Source organism: Erpetoichthys calabaricus, chromosome 4 (assembly GCF_900747795.2).
Source record: "Erpetoichthys calabaricus chromosome 4, fErpCal1.3, whole genome shotgun sequence".
Taxonomy (NCBI): Eukaryota; Metazoa; Chordata; class Cladistia; order Polypteriformes; family Polypteridae; genus Erpetoichthys; species Erpetoichthys calabaricus.
This window is the reverse complement of record NC_041397.2, coordinates 189,415,028-189,440,551: the sequence shown is the minus strand read 5'-3', so window position 1 is coordinate 189,440,551 and position 25,524 is coordinate 189,415,028. Positions and strand designations below refer to the sequence as shown.

At 37.7% G+C, this 25,524-nt stretch overlaps 2 protein-coding genes across 3 annotated transcripts in view; one reads left to right on the top strand and one right to left on the bottom strand.

The window, feature by feature from the left end:
* The window catches only part of dcun1d2b (DCN1, defective in cullin neddylation 1, domain containing 2b), a 107,240-nt gene extending 103,496 nt beyond the window's left edge, over nucleotides 1-3,744 (bottom strand). The window contains exon 1 of the mRNA XM_028800072.2: nucleotides 3,672-3,744. Within this exon, the coding sequence (XP_028655905.1) occupies nucleotides 3,672-3,674 (3 nt within the window). The 5' untranslated portion in view covers nucleotides 3,675-3,744. The remainder of the gene's footprint in view (nucleotides 1-3,671) is intronic.
* Nucleotides 3,745-4,034: 290 nt separating this feature from the next.
* tmco3 (transmembrane and coiled-coil domains 3) overlaps nucleotides 4,035-25,524 on the top strand; it is a 124,552-nt gene continuing 103,062 nt past the window's right edge. The window contains exon 1 of one of the 2 annotated variants that reach the window (XM_028800068.2): nucleotides 4,035-4,433. The gene's annotated coding sequence lies outside the window, so the exon portion shown is untranslated. Of the gene's footprint in view, nucleotides 4,438-25,524 lie in introns of both variants that reach the window. The other variant, XM_028800065.2, reaches the window with a different exon arrangement.

Below are 25,524 nucleotides of genomic sequence, written 5' to 3'. Positions count from 1 at the left end.
ATATTCTACAAATTTAAATTTTCAAGATTATGTCATGTCTCTCCATAGAATAAATCAACAGTGAAAAATACCTGTCATGTCATGTCATAGTGTGTGCCATAAAGAGAAATGACTGAGAGTGGTTGCTGGCACACATATGAAACAAATGAATTTTTAAATTAGAATACCAGACACATACTATACAGGAGGCAGAAATCTCTCTATCACTTCCAGAGATACCACATACAGTATAGGCTTGCGTTTCTTTCTAACAGCAAACATCGAATCTCAATCAATGCACACTAGAGGTGTAGGATTCGATTTTTGATATGTCGACTCAGGCATTACGCTTTGGGTAAAACAAAGCTGTGACACTGCACCTCCCATTAAGTGTTTTGGCTGTCACCATTATCCAAGGTGACTTACAAGCATTCCGAATACAGCATTGTTCACAAAGGTTTTGTTTTTAATTAAAATATTAAGTCTTGTCACAGAAGATAAAATGCTCCTATCAGCAGTGAAGGAATTTACATAGCATCAGCTGCTATCATACACCAGAACTGCAAATTTCTATGATTTAGCTGTGCTCCAATTGTAGTAAAAATAATGTTTGCAAATAATTGTGCTGTATTCTGAATGCTTGTAAGTTACCTTGGATAACTATAACAGCTAAAACACTTCATAAAAACATAAAAGATGAAACCTTAGAATTTAGACATCTATCAATTTTTTTAATTAAGTAGCTGGCTTCTACACAAAAAATTATCACACACAATTAACACTATATGTAAAATGGATAAATAAAAAAAAAAAAAAAAAAAAATCACATTTTTGAATTGGACAGAACTTTTCATCAATGAATGAGGGGCAGAAACGAGTCTTCAATTCAAAATCATGATTCAAAATAATGTGAAAGGACTTCCCGTTTGTGGACTACTTTTACTTTCTGGAGGTATTTATTTAACAATATTTTAACAAAAAATACATGTGTTTTGCAAATTTTGAGCATATAACTGGATAACTTGCCATATGGTTTATATAAAAGGAATAATGTGAGATTTTTTTCATGGATATTTTTGATATGTTTGCTGTTGTCCAGCATTGGTCACCACAGGCTACCGTTATTAGCCATTACTACAAATAACATGGTGTAGGCAACAAAAATAAAAAAAACACTTTTGGAGATGAATTATTTTAAAAGGAAAGGAATACTTTGAATAAAGGATGATGGATGGAAAGAAGTAACTGCCATAAAATTGAAATTCCGTTATTATAAACCTGAATTCCATTTTTTTTCTTATTGTCAAAGATTCACTGTGCAACTCAGTCCTCAGGAAAGATGCCTAGTGGCCATTCTAAGCACTGATAATCAAACAGTATGACAATTTCAAATTGAAATCATTAAGTCAGTCTTTCAAAAAGCACAAAGATGACTAATAATATAACAACATATTAATAGAATAAAGAAAAATGAATGTCCTTAACATAAAAATGTAAATAGTATCAAAATATGTAAAATCCAAAATATGACAACTAGTTGAATTCTTCTGACATTTTACCAAGTAATTTCAATAAAAGAGTATAATCAAATAAAAGATTAGGTCCGCCTAACCATTACATTTTTTTTCTTTTGGTTTTAAGTAACTTTTTTTCTCGAGTGTGCTGACCCTGGCATCTTCTTGTGCAAAGCAGAGAATTACCTCGACTGAAATAGCAGCTTTTCTTAGAAAACATTCAATCTTATTCATGCAAGGCCAAATCATATTCACTAACTAAGCCAATTTATGCATCTTGAGAATGGAGGAGGAAGCCATAGAACCTGTAGAAAAGCAGCATGGGCAACTGAGGAATATGCAAACTCCAAACAGACAATACCTATTATGAAGAATAAAATATGGGCTCCTAAAGCTAGGATGCAGTTGCTAAAATTTGAGCATTATCAACAACTTCATATGTATATGGTTTAATACTTTCATTTTGTTGCATCACACTTTAACAAAAAACATTTACTACATTTTAAAAGAGAGAATCTTGATAATCACAAACACTCGTGATAATATCAGTAACTTCTATCTGTCCACTTTCCATTGCCACCTATTTTAATATATAGCCACAGAAGTCTGGAGCCAATACTGGTACCTTCTGATGCAAGGCAGGAACCAACCCTGTATAGGGCACAAGTCCAACTAAGGCTGCACTCACTTATATAAACCCACACCCATTCATACTTGGCAAACTTTACACCCACACCCATTTATACTAGCAAAGCTAAAATGTTAATGTCCTAGAATTTCATGCTTTACTTAACATGCTAAATTTTCTATTCCAAAATGAAAAATACTAATTTAGTCAGAAGTGGCAGTTTCAAAGATAGTAATTCAAAATATTTCTGAACAAATATCAATAATAAAATAGGTATTATTTTACTAAAGAAATGTGTTTTCATATTTAATGTGTAATAATTAAAAAAGTAAATGTAAGAAGAACTTTAAAAAAATATTAGCACCCTACGTCCAAACGGTTTATTACTCACTATTGGGTATGTGCTTGCAGAACAGACTAGAAGGCCCAAAATCAGAACTTTTTCTTTCTTTTTTTTTTTTTTTTAAACTGGAACAGCAAGTCATCATATAACAGATCCAACCTTTCATTCCTTGAACTTCACAATCAAATCCAGAGAAAGCAGATGATGATAAATTATAATTATATCCATATTAAAACCAAAACAATACCACAAAACTACAAATACTAACTTGCATTTAATGGAATTTCAAAGAAGTATGAATTGCAATATTGCAAAATTCAGGTTTTAGCATATGTCAAAAAGATGCAGCATGTTGAGGCATTTTTGATTAATGAAGTAAAATAGAAAAAAAATATAAAAATGTGAAACGAATCTTCTTGGAATTCTCAACTAACGAGAGACATCAGTGAAGAACTGTACAGGTTCAGTAAAGTGACATAACAGCTAAGGTAACCAACATACAGACACTTGAATCGCACACACAACTTTCATTGTCATTATTTACGCTATCATGTCACCTTGTTATAGCAACAAAGTGTAAAAGTTAAAAAAATATCAGACTGACATACACCATTTTTAAGAAATACTGTGCAAGCTAAAAGAATTCTGAAAGGCTGACTGCCACAAATTACTAGCTCTAGATGATCATAATCCAAAACATTCTTCAGCACCCAAACCTTGTAACTACTAATGTATCAATAATCGCTTGTGTTTGTTAAGAAAAAAAAAATAAAACCCTGGTCCTTAATCACAAAAAATAATCCACAAAACCCTAGTGACACTTCAGGACCTTGTCTCCCACTCTCGACTTTCATCGCTCCTTCTTCATTCAATGAACACTCGAGATCATCTTGTTCTATTGCGCTACCAGAACACCGCTCAACTCCAGTTCCAAAAAGGGAATAGAGATCCGCACAGCAACTGCTTGTGTCAGCTCTCAAAATACCAACAAACCCTCTCTGACCTTCCCTCACTGCTCCATCTAGCTGGTTAACATTGCTGCAAATGGACTGTCAAAGCCGCCAGGGTAAAGAAAAAAAATACATAAAGACACCTTCTTTACTATTTTTCTGCACTCTCCGCAAATACATTCGAATCTTTCTCACGCTCTGAGGGTATATGTATATATTTATTCATTTAAATTGTTTGTTTTTTTTATCTCACCTACCATTTTATCACCAGCTGTTTGACCAACTTCACTGCCACTGTTAAGCAAGTACGCATGCGCCTCAGTCCCTGGGGCTTGCGCTCTACTGTCGGAGAGCACGCGTAAAAAGAGAATGCTAGCTTGGGTTTTGTAGTTTTTTTAAACTACAGCGATGCCGCGGGACAGTTTCAAAATATCAGACTACACTATAAACTGAAATGAATTATCGATCAGTTTACACGAGATTCCTTTTAACGAAACCACTTTTTAAAGCTTATATAACAAAAAATATATATTTAATGTGTACTTAACTTTCTGTCTAAACTACATTTCCCATGTTCCTAATCGTTAAAACTGGGTTACTTGCTCCTTTTCGTGTTCTTGTACACATTACATTTCTGGGAATTTGCGCCCTGTCTTGCTAGGGATTGGATGGTTGTGGCCAAACAGAGATGCTCTTTAAGACCTATGGTGAATAATATCAAATAAAGTCACTTAAAAAGGATAATGCACACTGTCGCTTACAGAATTCAGAGTTTAGCCTTTCGAAAAAATACGCACACGGGAAAATCTTTAAATGCGTCATGAACTGCAGTGAGCCGGATTTGTCATGCTGTAAATTTCAAGCAAGCCAAGCAGGAGACGGCGCACTTTGTTGACATTTCAACGCGTGAAGGACGCAGGAGTTGACGTGCACTGTAGGCTGTTACTAAGATGTTTGTCCTGCTGTGGAAGGCGTGAATGAAAGTTCTGTGTTGACAACTTTACAGCGCCTCGGTCCAGGTAGGTGAGTACTGTAGCCGGCTGTATTTTTTTTCACGGCATCAACAGAGATTATTTTTAACTCTTATAAAATGGGAGAGATTGGGTGTAGTTTGTCGTTTTTCCTCAAATACATTATTTTAGTGATTGGACATGCGGAACCGGAGAGTGTACAGGCAGGTCCAGAAGAAAGTGGTAGTTAGCCAGCTAGATAGATATGGAACAGATTCTGGTTCCATAAGCTCCATGACGAGATATTTTACTTGCCGATTTGGTAGTGTTATGAACACACGATAAAACGACCTTAGGATCGTCCGCTGACATTTCTATACTACAGATAGCCACTTTACTGGCTTCTGAATCAGAAGTTCCCAAAGTGCTGTATTGGAATAATCCAATTTTTAAATTGTTTCATCAGTTTCTTAATACCTTAATCACTTCGTAGTTTCTCTCATAATAACTAAATTTAATCAAACACATGCACACGTTAGGCTGAAATTGGGGGCGTGGTAGGTGAAATTTAAAACTTTTGTATTTGGTATAACTCTACATTTTAAGACCATGCTCAGATTTGGTGTGTATGGGTTTTGCATCGGTGGCGTGCTTTCCCCCATTTTTAGAAGTTTCAAGGCTGTACTGTTAAAGATCTCACAATGGAGTCTTTATTCTTACAGGGAGGGTAAAAATGTGGGTGTTGGCCACGCCTTCACTCTAGGTAATGATCTAGGAAGACAGAACTTTTTTGTGCTTTTGTACATTAAAAGTCTATATCGTCGTTATCTATCTATCTATCTATCTATCTATCTATCTATCTATCTATCTATCTATCTATCTATCTATCTATCACCTGTTCTACATTTGGCAGTGGCTTTCATTCTCTAAGATTTGCGGACTTTCTCGTCCTAGGTGTGCCCAGTGACTCCCATAAATATACCAGGTGTAATACTCTGTCACAAATACCGGTAAGGGCAATAGCATATTTATTAGAGGGGTGTTTCGCGTTTCCATTGCAACAATGATCCACATTTTAACAGGTAACGAAGCTAAATATAATTGATATGTCTACTGCTGTGTTTCCTAAATTAAGCAACATCAGTAAGTGCATTGTTCTCATCTGCATTTTAATGGACTGAACTTTATCCTGTGCTCTTGTAAAACTGCTATGAATGGCTGTTCTCTCTGGCACCGATATTAAAGCCTATCCTAACTGGTTATGTCAGTAAACTACATGTGAATCTACTAACAAGATGACGATTCCTGTGCCTTTACAAAAAAATTAAACATTGATATAACGACTTTACATCTGTCTTTCATTTTGTAGCCAGGTTTATATGCTACTCCGCTGAAAAGCTTGGCAGAGCCTAGGCAGCATTAAAGAATGCAGGCAAATTTGTTGTGTGTCAGAAGATAATGTCAAAAAAACTAACTGATGACAGACACCCATTACACACAGAAACTTCAGTAAACCAGGGATGATAGTCACATTAAAGACACATTCAAATATTTCCAGAAATTTCTTCCTTCTCAGGGCCATACATTTTTCTAAAAAAGAATATTAGATGTGATAAAACTTTTCAGAAGTAAAAGGTTTCGTATTTATCATGTAACCATTTTATGTAAAAACACATTTTCAAACTGCTAGAAGTAGATAGCAAATAATCTGTTTTACAAATGATGTAAATATTTTAGAATTTCTGTGCAAATTTTAAGCAATCTTGTGTCATCTTTGTTTTATTTCATTTCAGTTTGGTGGATGCAGCTGGGAAGGCAAATTTCATGTTTTCTTGTGTAAACATTACTAAATAAAAAACTTAAAACATTAATTAGAAAAGAAAAACTTACAATTGTACTAATCCTTTAATTTATTGATAAATATATACAGTAATTTATGCTCATATTTCTTTTTCTTTCTTTCTATTTTTAGCATTTTATTGAATTTATTTAAAGCAAGTAACATTCCATACAAACAAGTCAAACTTGACAAAACTAAGTTCAAATCAACCCCCCCCCCCCCCCCATGACAAAGAGAGCAAGTTGAACACCCAGAGTAAAACTTTTAAGAGTAGAAAAAAAGGGGGAGAAAATCCTTTCCCCCAATTTAAGTGCTTATTCTAAAATGTTATTGATTAGATCCTTCCAGGTTTTAATAAAGTTTCGAACAGATCCTTTAATTGAGAATTTGATTTATGCCCATATTTCCACTATCCATCCATCCATTATCCAACCCGCTGAATCCGAACACAGGGTCACGGGGGGTCTGCTGGAGCCAATCCCAGCCAACATATTTCCACTATTTACAATAAAAAATAAATGTATAAAAGGTAACTGTTTTACAAACTTCCAAAGGCAATAGGCCTCAGTTATAGTTCAGTTGGTTAACTGGATGTATCAGAAGTACTATGTTACTAACTTGGTACTTTTTGTATGCAATATTCTCATGAATATGCTACATACAATTGCACATAACTAAAACATTCCTGCCATTAATCAGTTCTCGTTTTTCATAGTGACTGGCCTTGAAGCTTTTTTGATGTTCACTACAAAACACAATTTTAGAGGAAATGGTATTCTTTTGAATTGAAACTGGTAATCAGTAAAAATAATGGGAATTTTGGGAGTTTTTACTATTATTATTATTATTGTTATTTTTTATGATCACATTTTTATTGATAACAAGAAAAGGAAATATAGCCAAAGAAAACCAACAAATACAAGCTATATATGAACAAATACCAAACACAACAAACACCACCACACCCAGTCCTATTTGAGACTGCTATTTAAACAAAAACACAAAAAAGGGGGAAAAAAAAGAGTTGGTGAGTGAACTGGTACACACACTGCACAGAAGCACAAGGATGAAGTAAAAAAGCACAAAGAAAGCTGTACACAGGAAAACTGCAACCTCCAACCAGGTCTTTACTAACTGAATAGCTTGAAGCCAGTTGCAGATAGTTGAGCCAGAAGAGTTGTTGATCTGAGATATTATTATTTATTATTATTTTTTTTTTGCAATTTTCATTTGTTTTCGTTGTTCACTCAAGCATTACTTTTCATGTTTTCCATCAGTTGTATGTTTAAGCTTCTAAAGCTATAGTTGGAAAATAAACTTGTAACACTACATCATGTTGTATTTTAACTTATTACAAACAGCAATGTCATTTAGAGAAAGCATGTTTAGTTGATGCAATGAATTGAACCCTTTAATTTGGGGGTTGTTTTCTGTAGTTGTTGAACTCGAACGATATAACATCCAGTATTGTGGTTTGGAGGCTTCTTAAACATTTGCGTTTAGGGGTCTGGGTGTGAATACTGGTCCACTTCAGGCATTGGTTTTCTTCCCATAAATGTATTGTAGTGACATCTTTGTAGGTAGAGATAAGATGACATAAGAGTCTGAAATGTAAACAACGAAGGGGAAAACTTTTTATGAAGGAGTGAGGTTAAAAACAGGAGATAAGCAAGGATTTTGCAGAAAAGAACAGGTAAACAAAAATAATCTCGTGAACTGCTGTATATGTACAGTTGACCATCTTGCTCCCTTTTGGTTTTGTGGGACGCATTGACTGGAGAGTGCTAGTATTTAAACTGATACAGTTGCTACCTGATTTTGTTGGATGTAAGGTAACCACTTCTTATGTATGGCAACCCGACTTGAGCTTTATTGCTAAACATATACTTGAGTTTTGTCGAACTCTCCTCCTTCCACTTAACAGCTCATGCTATATATCATCCTGTCCAGTGGTTGAAGTGAAACCATACAGAAGGTACTCTGTGTTGTCAATGTCCTGTTTCCCCCTTGTAATGCCTCATAAATTTTACATTTTATCTAGTTAGTAGGGGTGGCACGGTGGTGCAGTGGTAGCGCTGCTGCCTCACAGTTAGGAGACCCGGGTTCGCTTCCCGGGTCCTCCCTGCGTGGAGTTTGCATGTTCTCCCTGTGTCTGCATGGGTTTCCTCCCCAGTTCAAAGACATGCAGGTTAGGTGCATTGGTGATTCTAAATTGTCCCTAGTGTGTGCTTGGTGTGTGGGTGTGTGCCCTGCAGTGGGCTGGTGCCCAGCTCGGGGTTTGTTTCTTGCCTTGCGCCCTGTGTTGGCTGGGATTGTGACCCTGTAGTTAGGATATAGCGGGTTGGATAATGGATGGATGGATAGTGCATAATTCCTTAGAGACAAAAATGTTTACAGTAAGTCTATGAGAATATTCACTGAATCGCACGATGTATTTCTGTGATGACAAATTATACATTTCTTCAGTTTGTGCAAAATATGGTGTAATTCACCATAAAAGTATCATGCATGTCTTTGAAGATTAAAATGATTTAAAACCTATTCTAAATCTTTAAGGAACAGAATTATAACTACAAATTATGTAATTACACTAGGCTCATTAGTTTATAATTTTTTCAGGAATATTTTCAAAATACATTAAACAGCATATTGAAAGTGGGAATTGAAGTTAACTTTTTCATCCAAAAAGAAAAATTTTAATCTTTGTATATGTTTTTCATGGCTTTCCTTTCTGGTATAGATACAAAATATAGCCTTCCCTTGGATAAAGGAGTTATCAAGCAGTAGGTCGGCAAACAAATCTGTGACTCTGTAATGTGTTAAATGAATCTTTACTAAAATATCAGAATAGTAATTGACATTTTTCTGAGTAAGACATTGAAGTGTCAAATACAGTATTTTACACGAACAACTAAGAAAGTGATATTTACTTCAAGAGTATCATGTCTCATATGAATGATAAACTGGCTCAATTATTGGTTCATGAATTAATTTATTATCAATGGCTTATAGCCTCATTGGGACAATACAATTAATTATTGGTAATTTAAATTTACTTGGAAATTAAATATCCTTGAAAGTTTATGATGCTGTAGAGGTAATATATAGCAATTTTTATTTACTTTCTATTCATACAAGAACTGTAGTTCAGTGTTCTTTACTAGAGATAGATGTGTATGCTTGATTGTACACATTTTTCATTATGAAAATTGATGTTACAGGGACATACAAAGTTTTTGTTATAAAAACTAGGGGGCTCCGCCTCCTGCTCGCTTCACTCACCAAGATACAATGAATGTTTGCTTGTGTGACAATGGAGAATTTCCATGTATTAGTGTCTAAGTAAGATATTTCTTAGCTAATTATGGAATGGTTCGTTTTTTAAAAAAATATATAGGAATTATAAACGTGGGCTGTTTACTAACAGAGGTGTTTAAGCCTAGAATAATGGTAAATTAATAACATTCTATTGAGTATTTTCAAACTCTTCCATCCATCTTTCCATTTTCAAACCTGTTTATCCGGTTCATGGTGTTTCATTCCTGCTACATTGGACAGGAGGTGGTAAGGAATCTTGCCCCGGGAGCCAGTTTATATTAGAGGTCACACACACACTGGACCAGTTTAGTCTTACCAATGTATATCTGTAGAGTATGTATATTGATACCAAATTTTTAGGTGGTAAAATGAAAACCTTACAAAAAGAACTTTTGAGAGTTTTCTAAGTTTTAGTAAAATTAATAGAGCTCAAAACCTATGCAGTTAATAGTTTACCTCTATAGTAAACATTTCTATTACCATGAATAACATTCTATAGCCATGAATGCTATAAATCACCTATAAGTTGGACATTGTTCTTAAAACCAAGCACAAACTAAATTAGAATTTAAAGGCTGTATAATTTAATTGCAATTTATTGCAGACCAACTTCTTTGAATATGGATTCTGTGGAACCTCTTTTTTTGTTTTACAGGTAGAAACTAATAACAAAAACATTTATTTCTATAGCACATTTAATAGCATTTTTATAGCACATTTTCTAAAGCATAGTTTCTTTCATACAAAGCATTTAGCCCAAAGTGCATTACAAGAAGTTAAAGAAACAAAACACTTATAAGAAAAATTAATAAAGTAATAAAACATAAATAAATGTCATACTTCATATTAAAGATAAACATGAATATACAGTAACTGGTAAAGTTCGTAAGTATTAATTAAATGGCAAACTCATTTTGTAAGTCTCTAATGATTATAACAGTAAGTCTGATGCTATGGTCAGATGGTCATCAAGGCCAGTAAAATAAAAATTACATCTGGTGGGATGCTGTAGGTAAAAAACCTGCAGGGTTTCAAAGGCCAAAAAACATCCAGCCACCACTAACCATTCTACTAAACTTAAATGTACTAAAGTAGTTTATTCTTACTTTCATTCATTTTCATAGAAGATTAGATGCATGGAGTCTCATGAAGAGTTGGAGTATCTACATTTCCTTAGGGTTAAGTGGCCATAATATAACGCAGTTCTCAGTGTTTTGTTAAGTTTAACTTTGGTAGAGCAAATTTTGAGCAGATGCAGCCAAGGAGGATAAACTGGGATAAGCTTTTAAGTGTGGAGACGGTCAAGGAGCAGTAGGACAGGTTTAAAAATATTTTACATGTAATATAGGACAGGTACATACCTAAACTTTAGAATTTTATTAGAAATTTAAAAAGAAACGATCTCAGCAGAGGGTTAATAAAGAGTTAAAAAAGAAGCTGCAAAGGAAAAAACAGCTATATAAGGTGTATAAGATTAATAACTCCAGTGTGAATCGCAAGGTGTATAAGAACGTTAGATAAACCTTCAAGAAGGATAGTAGGTAGGCTAAAAGACTGAGAGGAATATAGCAGATAAGGTGAAAGATGACCCAAAATGAACAGGAAGTGAAGTGCATCAGGAATAGTAAAGGGGAATTAAAAATACAGACAGTGAAATAGTGGATGCTCTAAACTCGTATTCTTATGAGATCTTCACAAGTGAGGAAGTAGTTAACCTCCCAGCAGTAAAAGGCACTACTTAGAAGGTACCCAGTGATTTAGAAATTGTACAGGGTGTAGTACTGCTTAGATTAAATAGGTGGAAATCAAACAAATCTCCAGGACCAAATAATATTTACACTTGAGTTCTTATAGAGGTTAGTGAGTACATATATAAACTCTTGACTCACATTTTTAGGAAGTCACTGTGCACTTGGGAAATTCTGACAGACTGGAAAATGGCAAATATTATTCCATTATATAAAAAGTGTGATCATGCATATCCAAGCAACTATAAGCCAGTAAGCTTAATGTGCATCCCAGGAAAATTAACGGAAGGAATTATTAAGGATAAGATTGAGCAACACATGGCAAGAACAGGAGTTTTACTGAGCAGTCAGCATGGGAGGTAGTGTATTACTAACACTCTGGAATTCTATGAGGAAGCAAAAAAGGGTATGATCAAAATGGAGCGTATGATATTACAGTAGACTCCCGCGAAGTCGCGGTTCAGAGTTCGCAGCCTCAGTCATTCGTGGATTTTTCCTTAGAACCTATCTAATAATTGTTAGCGGAAACTGCAAATATCCTCTGCAATTTTTATGGCTTTTATCGTGGCAATACTGCGCTGTAGAGAGAAGGAAGCAACTGTATTGGAAAACGTGGCTTGGGATGGTGAAAGTAGCCAATAGAATTTGAAACAGCAACTCCCAGCAGTCCCTGCAGTGGCTCTGATTGGTCTTCTGCTGAGGGTGGTGGGGCTGCTGGGGTCAAAGGATGTCAGCGCGGCTTTTAAAAAGGGGACCGGTGACCAAAAGCAAAAAAAAAAGTTTTTGTAATTTGTGTTACAAGTCCCTGTCTGCCTGCCTTCTGTTGGGTTACCTGTACTTATTCGTTTTGATTTGCATCGTTTCGTGCGTCTGGATTGTGTGCCGTCTGCCTGTGTACATGAGGACTGTAAGTGGATTCATGGCCATCCTGCAAAGAAAGGAGCGCTCCTGGACCCGTCCACCCGTCTTCACCATTTCAGGAACTAGCGGTAGGACTATCTTTATATTCCCATTCAACGTGCGGATCTCTGGACTATCTATTTTTATCATTATATTTCATTTGTTGCCATTTTTCATGAATGTTTTTCATGATTTACTCTGTGTGTTTTGTTTGTGCTTTGTTGTATTTAATGCGTAATTGCTGTATGGGGAACAGGGGTGGTATCGTTGTTTTCATTTATTTCATTTGTTTTCATTACATTCTTTATTTGCTGTTTGATTACCGGTTCGCTTTGTTTTTTTCTCTGTTTGTGAGTGTGTGTGGGTCTGGCCAAGGCTTGGTGCGTCCCTAGAATCTCCACCATAAAAATAAATAAATCAGCGTCTTCTTGACTGTGTGAATCTTAGCGGCACCGGACTGCTACAGTGTTATTCATTCTCCTTGCTGCTGACTGTGCTGCATCCCCAGCTGAGTGTTCTTCAAAAAAACCCTCTTAAAAAACACTGATAGACTACCTTCACATTGCTCCCTTACTTGCTGGGCTTACTTGCGGCTGCTGTGTCGCGTGATATGCTTCTCGTGCAACGCTACGCATACTTAAAAGCCAGAACAGCACGTGTTCTTTTTGGCTGATTGCTTTGTTTCTCTCTTCTCCCCCAGACATCCTCTGCTCCTGTTGCGTGTCCCGCTCCCGTTGTGCTCCCCTATGATATTTGCCTATTCTTTTAATCGATAACTAACTGCATACTGAGCTCATTTTACTTCTGAAAGAGACATGTTTTTTTTGAAGTGTTTGAATAAAGTTCCTGTCTCTACAATCTCCTGTGATTCTGTGCAATTCTGTGACCCAAGCGTGACACCCTGCAGCACTGCAGCCTGACTGTCTCTGGAATTGAGCCGCTGCACTATAGCCTGCCAGCATCAGCGCTTACCTCTGTGTGCTTGCGTGCAGCCAGTTCAAGCACAGCTGGCTCAGTGATTTCATCCATGGTGTCAGTTACACCTTGTACATATTCTTCCAGTAGTTTTTAAAATAGTTTTTACAGTTCATTAGCAGTGTGTAAAATGATCAGTGTTGCAGCAATTGTTATGCTCTTTGCATGAAAAAAGTGTTCCATTAAAATTTTACTTTTTCTTTGTGAATTGTGACGTTTACTTAAAGTGCAGCAAAAAAGTATTTGGCGTCCAGGGATGCATTAACCCCCAAGTATGTGGAAGTTTAAGAGTTAAAACCCCAAGATACCACCGAAAGGCCCTGCACCTTCTAAGGCTTCTGGCAATGAAAACGCGCTTGCGGGAATTACAGTACATATAGCGGTAACATCAGTATTTTACATTCTAGCACTGCGGGAGACATAGCAGTACAGTACTGTGCAGTATACGGGTTTACATTTACATTCTTTTTTTTAGGTAACGTATTAAGCTGAGTTTGAAATTAAATTGAAAAGTGTTTTGGGGGCATATTTTTCACAATTCACGGGTGCTCTAGGAATGTAACCCCCACGAATTTTGGGGGTGTACTGTATTTATCTGGACTTTCAGAAAGCATTTCATAAGGTGCCACATGAAAAGTTGGGCATCAAACTAAAAGATTTGGGAGTTCAGGGTGATGTTTGTAGTTGGGTGCAAAACTGCCTCAGACACAGGAAGCAGAGGGTTATGGTGCGAGGTACCCTATCTGATTTGGCTGATGTTAAGAGTGATTTTTCCACAGGGGTCTGTGCTAGGACTGGTGCAATTTTTGATATATATGTAAATGATTTGGATAGGGATATAAGTAACAAGCTGGTTAAATCTGAGGAATGACTGAGTGAGCGCGAAGAAAGACATGAAGTGTGCCGACCTCGGACGGTCTGGCTGCGTTGGGGTTGGCAGAAAGGAGTTCGTGCTGCAAAGGCTCCGCCAGCAACACCAGTGAACGGTGAGCTGTGGAGACAAAAGGTGGTGTTCTGTGATTGGGCGAGGAGAGAGACTGCATTTTAACTGATTTATTTATTATTGATTTTGTCTCCACGTTTCACTGGTTTTATGCATTTGCTAATTATTTGGGTACTGTATTTTTCTGAACACTGCACAACGGACACTTTTGGTTTTACTTTTGACTGTTTTTAACCAAAGCACTTGAGTACTTTCCAACATTCCCTGGCTTCAATGAGATTTCTCAGCTCGCCTTGGTCATAACTATTGATGGTGTTGGTTCAACAGACTCCCATGTGGGAAGAGGGAGTCTATAGGGGACTGGCATCGTCACACTATTCCACAGTAACCAGGTACATTACACAGTATTGAAAAAAAAATAAAATAAAACAAGTACAACTTGGCTTGCAGTATTATCCAGTAGTATAGAAACAGTATTCACACATTGGAACATAATGGTCCACATCTGACCTTTTAAAACCAAAGTATCTTCAGACAACAGACACGGCACCTTTTTTTCGTCAAAAGTGCTTCTGTGTCATCATGTTCAACTTTTTATCGTCTGCTACAGCTTCAGTTTCGGAATGTTCTCTGTCCATTTTCACCGCTCAATACCTCTACTAACGCATGTACTCCATTGCGTGCGTATTTATTGGTGCAGCAGTGGAAAAAGGTCCCCTTTAACAGTTTCCCGCAGCGCCACGTTCCGAATGTTGTTTAGGCTATTTAAACCGGTGTTCCAGTATAAGAAAAATCCATATCATAACAAAAATAAAAAACGGTTTTTGGTATGACCCAATATACCACCCAACACTACCTCCACCTTCTCACTGTTTTTTGATGGATTATTTATTTAATGACTTTTAGAAGCACTGCACTATTTATTTTGAACACTGTTTTTGGTTTTGTTGTTTTTAAATAAAAGCACTTTTACACCTTTATGAACCATCCCCTTGCTTCGTTGTGATGTCTTCACGGTTCAGCTGATTCGGTAACATTACTGATAGTGTTCGGGTCAAGAGCTCCTAAAAGGAAGATGGGAGCATAGAGTAGAATCCGCATCATCCCAGACACCACCATAGAGAAGCTGAAATAGGAGATGTCAGTAAAGAGTGCAGATCTATAAAATATATGATGTTACAATAGATATTATAATCTGTTAGAACTGACACAAAAAATGAAAATCCAAATTAAAAAAAAACAAAAACTTTTTTTTTTTTTTTTTTTAAATGTCCCATTGTATTAGCCTGGCACAGCTCTGTTAAAGGCATTACAGGTTTTCAGTGCATAACAGCAAAAAGACTATCTCACCACTTCTTTTCTGCTTATCTCTTATAATAATAAGCAAACTAGTATTTGAAAGATTAGAACTGGCAATGTAAGGGGGCAGGCACTACATAGCTTTATTCATGATTAAATTAAAGTTTTAAAATTAATTATAAACGACACAGGTATCCAATTTAATGATGCTAAGACTGGTGAGATGTGGTCAGATTTTCTTTTACTTGTTAAGATTCATGCGCTGCATTCATTAGCTGCAGTTGATTTATGCCTTTTTTAGGTAGTCCTGTTGGGAGTGCATTATAGTAATCAACCTTTATTTTTTTTTAAGTTATCTGATATAGCATGTTGCTGCACCCACCACACTATGAACCATCACAGGATCCCAAATTAGGACCCAAGTTCAGCTGTGCGATGGGTGACACCTCAACTCCACACTAGTTCAAATGGAATGGAACAGTGTATGAGGTTTTTTACAATAGCTGGAGTGCCCATTTGCAAATATAATGTTATATTTTTAAATTTTCCTTTTTTATTTTTTTTTATTAATTTTAATTAAAAGCAAATAACATTCCATACAATCAAGTCAAACTTAACAAATCAAAATTCAGCCCCCACCCAAGAGAAAGAAAGTAGAGCCAGCAAACAAAGCAAATCTTTAAAAGCAGCAAGGAAGGAAGAGTGTCCTTTCCCCCGATATAGAAGCTTATTTTAAAATGTTGTTGATTAGATACTGTGATATATTTTAAGAGGTTTTGAACAGATCCTCTTAAGTGAGAATTGTTTTTTTTCCCCAATTTCAAATAGTATAGAACAGGGGTGGCGAACTCCAGGCCTCGAGTGCCGCAGTGGCTGTAGGTTTTCATTCTTACCATCTTCTTAATTAGTGACCAGTTTTTGCTGCTGATTTCTTCTTTTAATTAACTTGACTCAGGCCTCATAGTTCTTTCTTTTTCTTTAATCATCAGCCAAACAATAATGAGACACAAAACAAGCCACCACATGACCAGCTCCCCTGTGCCCATTACACAATATCTGAAATTAAAGAGAGGTGATGGTCTGCTGTGGCAGAATGAGAGCAGCAACAAGCCATGGAATTAAATAACAGGTTTAATTAACAGCAAGAACTGGCTTCTCATTAAGAAAGTGATTGGAATGAAATTGGTTGGAGTTTGAAGCCCCAGTTTAGCTGGTCATCTGTTAGCTCGCTTCACATCTCATTTCTGCTTGGCTGTCATTTAATGAAGAAAGGAATCAATTCAGAGGGTTGAACTCTTCTAACAGTTAATTAGCAGTGAAAACTGGTCACTGATTAGGAAAAGGGTTAGAATGAAAACCTGTAGCCACTGCGGCACTCCAGGCTTGGAGTTCGCCACCCCTGGTATAGAACATCAGTTACCCACTGACTTAAAAGTGGTGGGGTGGGATTCTTCCAGTTGAGCAAGATAAGTCAATGTACCAGTAGTGAGGTAAAGGCAGTTACGATTTGTTTCTCCTTTTCCACTTTAAGCCCATCTGGGAGTACACCAAACACAGCTATTAATGGGTTAGGAGTGATTGTGAAACTAAGGCTCTCTAATAGGCATTCAAAGATTTTTGTCCAAAATGTTGTTAATTTGGTGCACTCCCAAAACATGTGGCCCAGTGAAGCTAGAGCTAGACTGCAACGTTTAAAAGTTGAATCTTGCCCTGGAAACATTTTGGACAATTGAAAGTAGTAGAAGTTAATTTGAAGCTTAATTGCTCATAGATGCAAAGACATTATCTATGCACAATTCCCTAAGTGTTGTAATCCCAGAGATTTTCCAAACATTAAATACGGTGTATGTTTGAGAAGGTGGAAAAGGTGGTTGTCATGTAGAGGTGCAACAGATATGTGCTTCCTACATTGGTTCCATATTCTGAGTGAATGAAGGTTCAATTGGATTATATAGTGTATTGACAGTAATTTGTATTTACTTGGGCACAGAGCAGGGAATATAAAGAAGTACTGCAAGATTTTAATTCTGTTGAAGACCAGGCTTATATATATTCATCAATCTGCATTGGTGTCCAGGGACCTCGTGTACAAACACAAAAATGTTGCGTACACCCATTTCCATGCTCCCTTCCAGATGTATACAAACTAAACTTGCTGTATAACCATGCACATTTTCATGGTAGCCTCATACAATATTTAAGCACTTTTCTGTTCAGTTTTGCAAACAGGCAGCACCCAACGTCAAAGCAGTGCTACCTGTTTCTGTGTGGTCTCCCTTTCTGTTTTAGATTCACATCAGTGACACAGCCTTTATTAAACACACCAAAATTAATTGCACATTTATTAAAAAATTAATTTAAGGCAGTTGATTGTAATCATTCTGTAATAATATAATATTGCACGAAATGGTCAAACTATTCCATATACCATAGCTGCTTTAGCATTTTTATTCTCAGTGCATCAAAGAGAGTATTTTAACCTGTTTACAGAGGTGGGTAGAGTAGCCAAAAATTGTACTCAAGTAAGAGTAGCGTTACTTCAAAATAATATTACTCAAGTAGAAGTAAAAAGTAGTCATCCAAAAAATTATTCAAGTAAGAGTAAAAAAGTATTTGGTGAAAAGACTACTCATGTACTGAGTAACCGTTTGAACATAATAAATTATTTATTTTTTTAGAAATGTTGTAATAAGACAGACAAAAATATAAAATAATGTGCAAATTCTGCTATTTCCAAATAATAATAAAAAATGAGTAAACATAAATAACATCTTTACACAATAAAGATGCACAAATAACACAAAGTTCCAAATCTCAGTTTTTCACAACAAAGCTTTTGAAGCCAATACCTATATATATATGTTTGAACAGTGCAGACTACTTACAGTGACAAGATATACTGTACACTGACAGTATAATACTGTACATTCACTTTGTGGTGTTGTGGGTCCGCAGCTTCAAAAAAAAAAGGCCAGTTTCAAATCCATAAAGCTTTGTCACTCTCCGTAGGTGCAATTGCACGACCGCAGGGAGTTAATGAGGTAGCTGGAGCAAGTGACACCTGCACGTGCGGGTGCGATCATTCTCAATTGCTTCATTGGCTTTCTGCGGCGTGTGATTAAGGCCCATGGAGACGGGAGTGTATATATACAGGTCAGCACAAAAAAAAGAAGGGGGAATCAAAGAAAGGGAGAAAAGAAAAGAGTCTGTAGGAGACCAGCATGGTCACACACTTGCCCTCCAAATAGCACAGCTGATAGAAAATAACATTAGAACAAGGCAGCTTGTGCATATACAAGAAGTCTCACTTTACCATGACTGTCTGTGTCTGTGCATGTTTGGTTAAAACATGCTTGTTCTTCAAGTGAAGTGATGGTTAAGCTTCAGCAGGAGTTGGCTCTCAAGGTTCTTGCACTGAAGCTGTGACCGTTTAGCAGTGAACAGGATCCCCACATGACTAAAAGTCTCTCACAGGCTACAGACACAGGAAGTTTGTGTATGGTCATGTGACTACATGGCTACGTCTGATTGGTGAAACATAGTCATGTGATTAGGGTGGCACGGTGGCGCAGTGGGTAGTGCTGCTGCCTCGCAGTTAGGAGACCTAGGTTCGCTTCCCGGGTCCTCCCTGCGTGGAGTTTGCATGTTCTCCCCGTGTCTGCGTGGGTTTCCTCCGGGTACTCTGGCTTCCTGCCACAGTCCAAAGACATGCAGGTTAGGTGCATTGGCGATTCTAAATTGTCCCTAGTGTGTGCTTGGTGTGTGTGTGTGTGCGCGCGCCCTGCGGTGGGCTGGCGCCTTGCCCGGGGTTTGTTTCCTGCCTTGCACCCTGTGTTGGCTGGGATTGGCTCCAGCAGACCCCTGTGACCCTGTAGTTAGGATATAGCGGGTTGGATAATGGATGAATGGCTGGATAGTCATGTGATTATTGTTGCTACGTCTGTTTGGTGAAACAGTCATGCAGTAGATCCACTGGTGACTCTCTCTGGCAAAAATAGCGTATCTAATGTGTAAATGGAAAAAAGTAACGAGTCGAGTGTTGCCCAATATAGCGGAGTAAGAGTAGCGTTTATTCTTCACAAATGTACTCAAGTACAGTGGACCCTTGACTTACGAACTAAATTCATTCGCGAGGGCTGGTTGTAGCTCAAGTTGGTTGTAAGTCAAGACTGTTTTTCCCATAAGAAATAATGGAAATACCCATAATGCGGGTATATAAATAAAATAAATTTGCAAAAATCTCAAGTAAACTTTTTTCACGTTTTCATTATGGGGTGTTGTGTGTAGAATTCTGAGGAAAAAAATGAATTTAATCCATTTTGGAATAAGGCTATAACATAACAAAATGTGGAAAAAGTGATGCGCTGTGAATACTTTCCGGATGCACTGTATATAGGTAAATTACTGCAATGACCGAAATTACGTCCACAAACACATGTACCTGCGCTCCCACTGACGCTTACTAACGCTCTCGGTTGTTTGTTTACATTGCGCAAGCGGATACATGTGACCGCATTTGGGTCGTAACGCAAGATGTTGGTCGTAAATCAAAACAAAAATTTTGGTCGTAAATCAAGTTGTTCGCATGTTAGGCCGGTCGTATATCAAGGGTCGACTGTAAAAGTAAAAAGTATGGTGCAGTAAAATTACTGTTCGAAGTAGAATTCTTTTAAAAAGTTACTCAAGTAAATGTAACAGAGTAAATGTAACTCGTTACTACCCACCTCTTCCTGTTTATTATATTTATATGTGATATCACAGCTGCACAGGTTGTGTTGAGAGCACAGAGGATTATAGCTTATAGCAGAGGACACAGCTTCCAGCCCTGGAGGACATTCATAGCACACACTGGCTCAGGAAAACCATCAGCATCTGCTTGGATTCCACTCACCCATGCCACAGTCTTTTTGAACTTCTCCAATCCAGCAAATACTTCAGAGTCTTTCCTGCACAGACTTCGATGCTCAGTAACAGTTTCATCCTAAGAGCTATAAATGTACTCAATCAGTCCATCAAATGCTCCTGGTGGAACTGTTTATACTTATAATTACAATTACTTCACTGTAAACTTGCATTACAACTGTAATATTGCACAAACAGCCACTTTAATGAACCATTTGCACTTTACCTACTGTACATGTACATTGTACTTGCACTTCCATATTGTATATTTTTCATTTGTTTTATCATATTATTATTATTATTTTTATCATTTTATAGGAAAAGTAAGTAGATGGAGGGGTTGCATATTGAATCTCATTATACCATACAATGACAATAAAGGAATTCAATTCAATTCAAAAGAAGAGAGCGCATATTTAGAGATGATTATTACTGGCTTCTAAGTTGACTAGGGGGCTCGGCCCCCTGCTCGCTTCTCTCGCCAACCCCTGGTGTTGTGAATTTACAAAGAGCGTGATGTATGAATGAGATATAGCATAGTGTGAAGGTGTAGATGACGCATATAGGAAGCAAATAAAGTTGTCCATGTCCAAAAACGGGCTCAGAGAGGTAGATGCTAACTTTGTCTATGGTTTGTCCTTGTGATTTGTTGATGGTCATGGTCAAGGCAGGTCTAATGGGGAACTGTCGCCGTTTAAGTGTAAAAGGTAATTCCAGGTCAGAAGTTGTAAGGTAATTGTAGGAATTAGAACATTATTGTTAGCATGTGATTCTGTAAGAAGTTTTGCTTTAATAACATTGTGTGGCATGGTGTTGACGACTAAACGTGTACCATTGCATAAACCCTGTTTAGTGTTAAGGTTTCTTAATAGCATGATTATTGTTCCATTTTTAAGGCTAAGATTGTGTTGTGGTAATCCAGCTGGGTTAATAGTGTTCAAATATTCTAAGGGGAAATTAAGATGGTCATTGTCGTCATCAGAGTCAACTTTGTCAGAGCTTAGAAAGAGCTGTGCCACTCCAGGAAGTAATGAAATGACCTGGTTATTAATGTGATCAACATTAATATTTTTTGGACATAATATAGTTCGTTGTGTTAAAAGGGGTATTTGGTGTAATGAGATTGTTGTTCCAAATATCTCCGTAACTCTTTTGAAAGCAATGCCAATTGTCTGCGTATTTTAAGGTGGATTGAAGAATAGCCGAGCGCATGGCATGTGGAACAATAGCTAAGCACTGTGTAAAATCTCCTCCTAATAAAAGTACCTTTCTTCCAAAGGGAATATTATTATTCATCAACGTTTGTAGAAGTTTATGAATGGTGTTGAGTAAGTGACTGGATGCCATTAGATGCAAAAGCAAATGAACTATTGTAGGATGTAATGCAGTTCATAAAGTTTTTACTTTCAGGTACTTCGTAAGTTAGAAGCTTCTGTAGATATGCAGGATATGAATGTAAAGGAGGAAGTCAAATGTGACCCTTTTGACAATAACGTGTAAATTCATTACTTGTATTGCCAGTTGTTTCTTCAGGGAAGTTAAGTGAATGACAATGATTGCAAATGACATTCATTAATCCCAATAAATTTTCATGAATAGTGGACTCATTATTGAACGCGTTGTCAGCTAACTGGCGCAAGCGTTTAGCAGGTGTCTGTCGTTGATGTGCTTCACGTGAATGTTTTGTCTGTGCCGTTTGAGAGGCGCGTCGTTGTATGTGCAGGAATTGGGACGTGCTATTCTGGAGCCGTAATCGATTTGCCTGTGCTGTGTGAGAAGCCCGTTGCAGTTTACGGCGTTAATTGTTTGTATTGAGCCTTGCCCGTTTTTGTATGTCGGTTAGTCGTCCGACATGTATTGTTTTTTTTCATGCGGGTTCGTGTGTTTGGTCCCGTCACTCGAGCCGTATCGTTTTGTACCCGTGAGCGTGAATTCATGACTTGTTTGTTCTTCAGCGTTAGAAATATGGATAAGTAATAAGGAGGATCGTACTCTCTGTTAATATGGAGCCTTTTCTGTGGTTGAACGGTTAATAGTGCATCAGTGTAATGAGATCGACCTATGCTGCATAATTTGAATGTGTTCAGATGATGTATATTTAATACGGACGGTTCGTTCAGTAATGGGGCTTTGTGTCTCATTTCTTATTTATGTTAGTGTGGTCGTGGGTCCGAGCTGTGCCACTCCAGGAAGTAATGAAATGACCTGGTTATTAATGTGATCAACATTAATATTTTTTGGACAGAATATAGTTCGTTGTGTTAAAAGGGGTGTTTGGTGTAATGAGATTGTTGTTCCAAATATCTCCGTAACTCTTTTGAAAGCAATGCCAATTGTCTGCGTATTTTAAGGTGGACTGAAGAATAGCCGAGTGCATGGCATGTGAAACAATAGCTAAGCACTGTGTAAAATCTCCTCCTAATAAAAGTACCTTTCCTCCAAAGGGAATATTATTAATCATCAACGTTTGTAGAAGTTTATTAATGGTGTTGAGTAAGTGAGTGGATGCCATTAGTTGCAAAAGCAAATGAACTATTGTAGGATGTAATGCAGTTCATAAAGTTTTTACTTTCAGGTACTTCGTCAGTTAGAAGCTTCTGTAGATATGCAGGATATGAATGTAAAGGAGGCAGTCAAATGTGACCCTTTTGACAATAACGTGTAAATTCATTACTTGTATTGCCAGTTGTTTCTTCAGGGAAGTTAAGTGAATGACAATGATTGCAAATGACATTTATTAATCCCAATGAATTTTCATGAATAGTGGACTCATTATTGAACGCGTTGTCAGCTAACTGGCGCAAGCGTTTAGCAGGTGTCTGTCGTTGATGTCCTTCACGTGAATGTTTTGTCTGTGCCGTTTGAGAGGCGCGTCGTTGTATGTGCAGGAATTGGGACGTGCTATTCTGGAGCCGTAATCGATTTGCCTGTGCTGTGTGAGAAGCCCGTTGCAGTTTACGGCGGTCATTGTTTGTATTGAGCCTTGCCCGTTTTTGTATGTCGGTTAGTCGACCGACATGTTTTTTTTTTTTTCATGCGGGTTCGTGTGTTTGGTCCCGTCACTCGAGCCGTATCGTTTTGTACCCGTGAGCGTGAATTCATGACTTGTTTGTTCTTCAGCGTTATAAATATGGATAAGTAATAAGGAGGATCGCACTCACTGTTCGGTTAATAGTGCATCAGTGTAATGAGATCGACCTATGCTGCATAATTTGAATGTGTTTAGATGACGTATATTTAATACGGACGGTTCGTTTAGTAATGGTGCTTTGTGTCTCATTTCTTATTTATGTTAGTGTGGTCGTGGGTCCGAATCCTGCTTTTTGTGTATGTTTCGTGTGCTATGTCCGTAGTCTGTCCCGTTTTGTGTCCAATGGGTTTGTGTGGCGCTCGCGTCTGACTTCTTTTTTTTTTTTTTTTTTGTGCTAGGGGGCGTTGCCTCATTTGTGTGTCGTGGGTCTCAATTGTCTTCTTTGTGTGTGTTCCGTTTCGCGTCTGACTCCTTTTTTCTGTGTGCTATGGGTGCCTCATTTCTTATTTTACGTTGCTTTGCATCCGGTTTCCGTTGCTTGGAAGGGGGGTTTTGTGGGGGCGCTTGCGCAGTACGTCTTTTGCGGCTACGGCCCATGGCCGGATGTCCCTGCATCCATCCGGTTTACCATTCTGCGTCCATCCGGTTTACCATTCTCAGTTAGTAATATACATCTGGTTTCCGTTGCTTGGAAGGGGGGTTTTGTGGGGGCGCTTGCGCAGTACGTCTTTTGCGGCTACGGCCCATGGCCGGATGTCCCTGCGTCCATCCGGTTTACCATTCTCGGTTAGTAATATGGATTAGACTTCCAAAAGATATCCTCTTGGAGCTGTGTGCTGCTAGAATACTAGAATGTATACAGTAAAACCTTGGATTGTGAGTAACTTGGTCTGTGAGTGTTTTGCAAGACGAGCTAAAATTTTTATTAATTTTAACCTGATAAATGAGCGAGGTCTTGCAATACGAGTAGTACGTATATGGTTTGTCTGCCGAGCGCCACGTGATCACAACTGAGCTGATGGTTCTTCTCTCTCCCTCTCGCTGTGGGATTGTGGGTAATCGTCTCCCATTCTCTGTGTCAGTTGGCGTGCCTCACTCATATAGTCAACATCCGTACGAGTGTATACTGTTCACTATAGCATTGTGACCAAGTGGGCGTTGTAACGTGCGAGTCCCTGTCTTGCACCCCAAAACACAAAGCTAAGTCTTAGTACTTTAGTAGCACCAGCTTTATTCAGCTTGAAACAGGAACAGCATGGTTATTTATTGTAGCGGGATCTGCCATTCTCCTATACACAGACACAGCAGTCAGGCAGGGTCGTGGCCAGATTAGTGGCCAAGTTGTAACAGCCGACCCCTTACCCAGCCGGCAGCCACACTACCAGGACCTGTGGCCTGGATGAATTACTGAGAAAACCTATCAATACCAAGCTGTACCTCTAACAAATAATAATTTTCCCTCCTCCCCAATTGACGGTTAAAGACTATCAAACGAAAGCAATTATGTAAAATAAGTGTGGGAATATATATATAATATATATAAAAATTCTTTTTGCGTTTGAAATGGAAATTACGTATGACCACGTGATATGGCAATTACGTATGAAATGGAAATTATGTATGACCACACGATATGGAAATTACCTATGACCACAGAACATATTTAGGGATGCACGATAATATTGGATTTATATTTGTATCGGCAGATAATGGGTTAAAATAATTTTATCGGCATCGGACCGATGACTAAATTGGACCGATAATTCGAACCGATATTGATGACGCATTCACTGTGTTCCAGATGTGCTGGACATTTAGGCGACGCTGGGCTACTGTGCGAAAATGTCTGCGGTGTGGAAGTTTTTCAAAGTGAGTGAGAGTGACATAAAATATGCCATTTGCAACACTTGTTCAACTAATGTTTTGCGCGGAGGGACCAAAGTGCGAAATTTCAATACCACCAACTTAATTACACACTTGAAGACACGCCATCCCGACAAATATACAGAATTCCTCAGAGCAAAAGAGGAGAATCCTGTGCCACCGCGCACAAAATCAAAAACTACAGTTGCTCAGTTACTTGAAAAATCAAAGAAATTTGATAAAGATAACCCTAAATCTCAAACAATTACTGCAAAGGTGATGGAATTTATTGCTCTGGACGATCAGCCATTTTCTGTTGTAGAAGATACAGGATTTCGAAG